The sequence below is a fragment of the Tachysurus fulvidraco genome, chromosome 24 (genome assembly GCF_022655615.1).
Source record: "Tachysurus fulvidraco isolate hzauxx_2018 chromosome 24, HZAU_PFXX_2.0, whole genome shotgun sequence".
NCBI lineage: Eukaryota > Metazoa > Chordata > Actinopteri > Siluriformes > Bagridae > Tachysurus > Tachysurus fulvidraco.
The window spans coordinates 9503201-9511395 of NC_062541.1; the positions used below are offsets into that span (position 1 = coordinate 9503201).

The 8195-nt window shown below is 39.7% G+C and overlaps 1 protein-coding gene and 1 long non-coding RNA gene across 4 annotated transcripts in view; one reads left to right on the forward strand and one right to left on the reverse strand.

Annotated features, from left to right (window-relative positions):
• ctnnal1 (catenin (cadherin-associated protein), alpha-like 1) overlaps positions 1 to 3865 on the reverse strand; it is a 53876-nt gene extending 50011 nt beyond the window's left edge. For all 3 annotated transcript variants that reach the window (XM_027175617.2, XM_047807960.1, XM_047807962.1), the window contains exon 1: positions 3732 to 3865. In XM_027175617.2, coding sequence (XP_027031418.1) covers positions 3732 to 3830 — 99 coding nt within the window. In that variant the 5' untranslated portion in view covers positions 3831 to 3865. The remainder of the gene's footprint in view (positions 1 to 3731) is intronic.
• Positions 3864 to 5855, forward strand: LOC125140148. The gene is made up of 2 exons (XR_007139392.1): positions 3864 to 4001; positions 4797 to 5855. It is a non-coding gene; the product is annotated as an uncharacterized LOC125140148 (long non-coding RNA).
• Positions 5856 to 8195: the final 2340 nt, after the last annotated feature.

Genomic DNA, 8195 nt, shown 5'->3' on the forward strand with positions numbered 1-8195 from the left:
CCTGCAATACTCCACACCGACACAATTTCCACCACCAAGCGAGTTGTGCCATAAAAGCCAGGCTGAAATTAGTCACCTTCTTACAGGACATATGGGTGGAGCTAAAAATGGTGCAGACCATTGACTGATCAGTCACACAGACATCCTGTTTAATATTTGGGTGGTACAGCTTCTCTGATGGGCAGCCAAATCAGAAATTCATTAACTAGCCCACCAGGCACGTGAAAGCAGGAATGTGCTGCCCACCAAATTTTGGCCACCAACCCTAATTGGCTGGACTAAAAAGAGATCTAGCCGACATCATGTGATAACAAGATGACTAGCCTATCATTCTGTAAGAGCATTATTTATGTCCATAAGACACAGACGTTATGCTTTAAATGTCTGAAAATGCATAAGCTAGCACATGGGTTTGTGGAAGAAAACTGTTGCTGGAAATGAGCGGTGTTGTTTTCTCTTCATTTCATGTGAACTACTATTTGAGTATGGATAGCATCTTTATTTTTGTATGTATTAGACAAAACTTTATTAAGCTTTTTGTACATACCTGCAAGCTCCTGATTTGGAATAGAGTGTATGTTAGCCATGTAAGCTGATTAATACCGGCAGGATTCACAAGGAGGAACTTGCACTCTAGTTCTACCATGAAGGTGTATTTTTCTTTTGTGAAACACATTCTTTTTAAAAATACATGAAACATGAACAGTCCAGACATGTAAGCATCTTGTCCTGAGCACCTGGTTTATCCTCCACTTTTCTCTTCTGACTCAAAAAATCTTTAATAGGATTCTACATTGTGGGGTTCACATTGGTCAGTGACCTATGCTGCACTGTACAATGGAAAAGTTATTTAATTAGTGTAAAGTTTGAGGCTGTAGGGGAGGCAGTGAAAGAGCACTGACTGACAAGGAAAGTAGGGACCCCTTGTTCTGCTTGCTTGGATACTATTTTTATTTATTTATTTATTTTCAAATCTGATTAAAAAATCTGGGGCACCAGAGAAACCACAACCTTTATTAAAGTAAATGAAAACATCAAATATTATAAAATGCTTCCTGATTTAATTACAGATCCAACTTTTAGGCAATGAAAATGGGCACTGGCAACGATCTAGCACAGATTTGATGATGAAGCAGGAAAGCGAATGTGGTCAAACGTGTGGTCTCTGCTTCTAAAGGCACGATTATTACACAGCCGCGGGAATGAGGCTGATAACAGAGGGGAAAAAGATGAGTCCAAACAGCACATCCTTCCAAATGAGCACGCAAACACACGCACACTCACACCTCACTTCATTTCCTCCTTGGCTTATCAGTGCGCCTCCCTCACACACTCAGACAGAATCACAGCATCTGTGCTGAACCGTGACACTCGCTCTTGTACTGTATTTACACACATTGTTTACTCGTTGCCTGAGATCAAATCCCTACTGCTGCTATGTATTCGTTATACAAAGCTACTAAAAAGAAACGGCTGAATGAAGAAAACTTAAATTACAAGAAGAGAAACAACTGTTTTGACTACAAACCTTCAACCACAAGCTGTACAGTATATTTACAATTAAGCACAGAGAGAGCTTTAACCAGAAGCTTCCTGAATAAGCAGCTATTGCAGTTTGTCTCGGCTTGTGTTTATTGCGGGTGATCTAGCAGTTTGGAGAACTCATGTAACATGACCTAAAAGAGATGGCTACAATAACAATGCATTATCCATTCCTTTTCATTCAGTAGGATTTATCATGATAGTAAGCAGGCAGTTACTGATTTTTTAGGAGCCTCTCATTTTAGCTCCACACACATACATTTGAAATGAGTTCCAAGGAACAGACCAAAATCCCTGGAAAGGGGGAGGGTTCTGATCAGGCAAACTTTTATTGTCTGGGCTCCACACAAGGGTCTGAATTACTGAAAGGGTTCCTCCTTTCTTGTGATAAGTGAATGGACGATTGGCAAGCCTCCTATCACTGCCCATTTAGCCCCATCACGCACCCCATTAATGCTAATGACCTTTACAGAGTCACATGGGCAAGGAACTCAATGGCTAAGCTGCAAGTCCTGTTGAAACCACACTATCTACTATGTAGCATGCTATTTTGGGAGTTATGCTGTTTTGTAGTCTCGTGTGAAAATGTAATGCAGGGCATCCAGTGCACTTATGAAAGCCCACAAGGCACAGAAGTAGGTTAGTGTCCAAATGATGTACCTTACACTTAGTGTGCACTTTGGCATTTGTAGAAAATAAGGAGTAGATCATCATTTCAAAGTTAATGCAAGAAAGTTTTAGCAGTTTTAGCAAACCACAAAGGAGCCCATGTGCACAATTACATAAAATAAATAAGAAACGGATTTATGCCTATGTAACATGATTATTTTCATGGCAGGAAACAGGTGAAAATATAGCAAAATACAATGTAATAATAAGATAATAAATCTGACCTCACTTCAGTAAAATCTCTGCACATGACCAAATAAAAAAAAAAATTTTGAGGAGGAAACCATCACAATACATTAGAATACACCTTCGAAGATATTGGACTCGCATAGGGGTATGAAGTGGCTCTTCATCCATTAACAAAAATTTTACTTAGTCTGATGTGGACTGTTCGACAAAAGGTGTAGGTGATTATGGTCCCTGGGATTATCCAAGTAGAAAAAAATGTGCTGCATCGATCCCAATCAGACTGCATTTGGCAGATTAAAATGGTTCTATATTTTCATCATCTGTCCTTGAAAATGTTGCTGATGTGCTGTTCTTTGTATTAACTAGCAGAATGTGGTCTGGATGTGGACAAACTCGTCTTCAACAAACTCCAACCAAACATTTTTCCTTAGCCAAGGTATAGTCGGAAATATTGTGAAGGAAGATGTACAGGTCAATCCTGTCTACTGCTAACAAGCCCTAAGTACAATACACAACCCAAGGGGAATATGTTCACTCTATAAATGTGGGGTGTTGTAGACTAGTGCTTAAGGTGCTGGACTACCAATCAGAAGGTTGTGAGTTCGATTCCCATGTCCACTAAGCTGCCACTGCTGAGATGAGATAAAATGTAAGTTGCCCTGGACAAGAGTGTCTGCCAAATGCTGGAAATGTATAAATAGAGAGTTTTCTCTATTTTGCCAGGAAGCCATGAGATATACACAACAATAAAGGAATACCTCCAAAATTATTTTATATACCGTCATATTGGTCTCCATGACTCTAATAATAGGTGAAGGGAAAAAGCTGAGAAAACAACGGTTTTGATTTCAGGTGCAATCCAGTCACGTTTAAACAGGATATTTGATATAACCGGACCTTTACTCTAAAAATTTCTCTACTTTGTATGTTATTTCAAAACAAATTTCCGTCCTTAAAAAGTTTGTCCTGTTGAGAAAACCCTGTAGTTGTCTGGAGGACTGTGAACCAGTTGCAGTAAGCGATGGAAGTTCAATACAAGGAGCAAGTATTGAACCGAACTATAGAGAGGTCAATGATATGGCAATAAACCGGTTACATGTAAACACAGAGGTGCGGTTTAGTTGCCACAGCGACAACGCAACATTATAGCACTTTCCCACAAGCAGCTTCGTGTTTTGTTTTGTTTTGTTTAGTCGAACACGATCTGGAACAAGCGACCAATAGGTAAACTTTCGTTATATAAACACAAGCTAAGTAACACCACACCGTATCTTCTGCTGGTTTGTGTTGACTTTAGTCTCAGGAACCAGGAGCTCGGACACAAAACTCACCTGAGACACCAGAGGGATGAGGGTTTGCTCCACCGACCGAGTTTTTATTTCGAGTCCGCAATCAAAGTTGCCACCACCGTCACACGGAGACGAAGCCATTCCTGACCAGTTTCTTAGCTAATATGTGCTTCAGAAAAATCGTGAGTGCGTTCAACGGCGCGGTGATTTATTATACAGCGAATATTTCCCTCTTGGCTTGTGGACTATTCGGCAATGCCGCGTCTGGGCTGCCTGTCCTTCCCCATGTAGTGGCTGGAGCAGCTAGAGAGAGTAGGCAGGCTAAACGGGACACACACACACACACACACACACACACACACACACACACACACACACACACACACACACACACAGAAGAGTGGGTGGGCGCAGAAACACCGAGAGGGAAACACAGCCTGTTAACACGAACTAAGAGTTGGCTGGTTTTCATATGGAGATAAACTTTCTAAAATAAATGAACCGAGAATAGCACGACTTGTTCTGACTCATAAAACACCATAAGAGCCAGAGAAGTGTAACTAGAGTGGGGGCAGAAAGAATATGGAGTTATCAGGGTGGCAGTGTTTAGCATGTTACCCTATAGGCACTGCCACCCTGTTACCTTTATATTCTGAATTAAGTTATATATATGTTACCCCATATCTATCTATCTATCTATCTATCTATCTATCTATCTATCTATCTATCTATCTATCTATCTATAAGCTACTTGTGTTGCTAATCAACAAAACAAAAAAAATGCATAATATTTGTATTTATTCAGCAAAAAGATAGCGATGCTATTGACATATGGTGTAATAGTGTAAAACACAAAATGAATGAAATTGTTGGGGTGGTTTGTAAAAAAAAAGCTGAAATAAGGAAAAAAACATCTGCAAGAGGAAATTAATTCAAACTAAAACTAGGCAAAGATCAAAGCAATCTGAGATAAAGCTCTCACACTCACTTTTAGTAAGCATTTTATATTGTTCAGGGTGGATCCAGAGCCTATACTGGGAACACCGGTTCATCACAGAGTACTGTGCACACAGACAATTCAGTGACTTCTTTTTTTTTTTTTGGTAGTTGTGAGGAAATCAGAGGAAACATATTAACTGTGAGCCCAAACCCAGGATCAGGATCAAATCAGGGACCCTGGAGCTGGCAAAGCTGTCTGCTGCACAACCATGCCACAGTAGATGAGAAGATTGAGTGTAAATTACGCCTGTGAGGTTCTGAAGACTATCTAAAAACAAGAATTTGAGTAAAGTAAAGGAAAAGGTCATATCCCAGGGGACTTGGGTCACAAGGCAAGGGGACACCCTGAAACTAACCCATCACTGCAAAGGCACACGCATACACCTGTTTACAAAAAATGAACAATTTATAGATGCAAGCAGCCTACAACACATGTTTTTTGGACTGTTGGATGAAACCAGAAAACCCAGAGGAAAATTATTGAACATACACAGGAGTTGCAAGGCATACATGCTTATTACTAAACCCAATGTGTTAATATGGTTTTAGTCAAACTGTATCAGTGATAAATGACAGATATTCTATGCTTTGTGTATTTTTATTCCTTGTATCTGCTCTGAATGTATAAAATAATGCAATTCAGTGGAGACAGACTGCTGAAGTGGGATGTTGTTTAACTCAATTGAGATTGACCTCAATATCTAGAAGCATTCAGGGTGTTCCTGAGGTCCAGGGTGTGTGACTTCCTCTGAGACTGTTATAATCCAGTTTCTTCACTGCATACTCATTCTTACTGTTTCCTCAATAGCTGGAAGCAATTGTCCTGTTTCCTTCAGCGAAAGAAACAAAACGCAGGTAGAAGTTAATAACGTTCCACCATTTCTGGCCAGACTGTTGAGCAGAGAGACAAAATCCTGTGACAAGTGACATGTTTGTGCAGCGTTGTTGCCGTATAACCAACTCGAGTGTAAAACAAGCCATTGGGTGCATGTGAGTTTCCTCTGAGTCACGAGTATCAGGTGACATGTGAGCATTTCCCCTGAGGAGGGCAGCTGAAGCTGCGGCCAAGAAAACTGTCCACAGCCAAACCAGTACTACAGAATGATTAGTGTACAAAAGCACACTGTCCATAAATCAGTAAATAAAACATTACTGAATGGCAAAATACAGAGGGCTTACAAACCCTTGTTTCCAGATTATCATATTTCCTTTTGTATTTAAACATGCTGACAGGATTATTATCAAAAACAATTTATTTTCTTTCAGTATTGTCATTCTTTTGCACTCATTGTCAATATTGTTCTTTCAGTGGTCAAGTAGCACTTTTTTTTGCGATGGCCAGAAATTGTTAGAGTATCATGAAAATGGGATTGACAGCATGAACGTTCACTTTAGAGATGTTTTTTCTTTACTTAAACTGTAGTAAAGAGAAACACTCAGGATTGTAGTACTGCAGTTTGTTACAGCTCTATTCAGCAAACACACTGAGGTCTCACATCTCACATTATTAATCTCACAAGGTTGTGCTGTTTGTTGTATTTAAAACACTCCAGTTGCAAATCGGAACAGTAAAGTACTTAATGGCTGAATGATTTCGCCATTATCATTTACATTTACATTTACTGCATTTGGCAGACGCCCTTATCCAGAGCGACGTACAGAAGTGCTTAAGTCTCTCTCATTGGATACATTAATGCTGGCTCACTAGGTTGCATACTTAAGATACCATGAGTTTAAATCAAAGTTCAAATGTTTAAAGTTACAATGAAAATGTTTCAGTTTTTTTTTTTTTTTCAATTAAAAAATAGGGAAAGAAGTGCTTGTTGAAGTGTTTACTGTATAATTAGGTCTTCAACTGTCATTTGAAAATAGCCAGTGACTCAGCTGTCCGGACACCTAGAGGAAGTTCATTCCACCACCTTGGTGCCAGAACAGAAAAGAGTCTTGTAGAGTCTTAGCAGTTCTGCTGATCAAATCGATTTGAAAAACGAGTTTAAGTGTATTTGTAGTTTTCTCATTAGGTATCCTTATCCTTAAACTGTTCATTTGCTGATTAAACTTTCCTATTCATTTCCTATTAAACTTTCATAGCTGTACTTTGTACAGCTGCCCTGCTGATACAGCGGCACCACATGGTTGATACGATTTAAATGTATAGGGAATAAGTTGATTATCTCTGAAGCAGAGTTCTGTTTTTTTGTTGTTGTTGTTGTTGTTGTTGTTTTAAGAAATGCTGATGGTGGTTTGTTTGCAGAGTTTCTCTCGGTTTCTCAGCTCCTGAAGGAGAGACTTCATATGCAGAATGCAATGCTCATAAATAGTGTTAGCATACTGGAGAAGTGTCAGATAAGCAGATTTAGTTCCCCCTGATAAAAGAAACAGATTTAAAGACTGTGGGATTTAGTGAGAAGTCTGATCCAGGGTGTGTGACTGAACTCCTCTGGACAAACTCTAGTCAGATTACAGCTCCTGATAGCATGTGAGGTGTATGATACATTTCAAAAGACTGTGGGAGAATTTCAGGATATCACACAGTTTGTCCTCTCAACAATGGTGATAACGATGATTCTGGAACTTTATTAAACAAAGATGGTCATGAATCATTTTCCTTGAATTTCATTAACATTTACTTGTATTGATTTGGCCTGACTCTTCTTAATTTGATTGCAAACCATCATTACATTACATCATTACAGTTAATTTAGGTTCTGGTCAGTGTGTGTGTGTGTGTGTGTGTGTGTGTGTGTGTGTGTGTGTGTGTGTGTGTGTGTGTGTGTGTGTGTGTGTGTGTGTGTGTGTGTGTGTGTAGCCTGTCTGTCTTAGGTCTGTGCATTAATTTTAGCCAGATCCAGAGCAAATGAGAGAAACTTGACTTTAAATGAAGTCAGGTAATAGACATGAAGCTATTTGCTACAAACATTTTTTCATAAGGCATCTTGTCAAATGCAAATGTGTGTATACCTCTAGAACAACATGAAGAAGACAAACATGAATAAATGTTATTTTGTTGCTAGTCAAAAAGTTATTAGTGCAAAAGATGGCAGTAGGTGAAATGTCTACTCTAAATTGCTCCTTGGTGCAAATAACATGTATAATGTGTCTGTGTGTGTGTGTGTGTGTGTGTGTGTGTGTGTGTGTGTGTGTGTGTGTGTGTGTGTGTGTGTGTGTGTGTGTGCGTGTGTGTGTGCGTGTGTGCGTGGGCGCCTGGTGCTCTGTGATGGACTGGTGTACCATGTATTCCTGCCTCACACCAAGGCTGACAGACTGGGGACAGCACACTGTGAGGAGGCAGATCCTGATGTTAGCTGGTAGAAAAGATCGCCAGTGCAGACAGACTGACACTTTGTATGTCTTATACCGTCTGTTTAGGTAACACAAACAGGGGGTCAGTCAAAGCGGATGGTATGGACAGGCGATGATAAGGGTAGAGGGAGTAAAGAGGTAATTATGAAATCTGACCTCTCATTTCTGATGATCATCTTTACAAAACTGGACCATCTGTCAGAA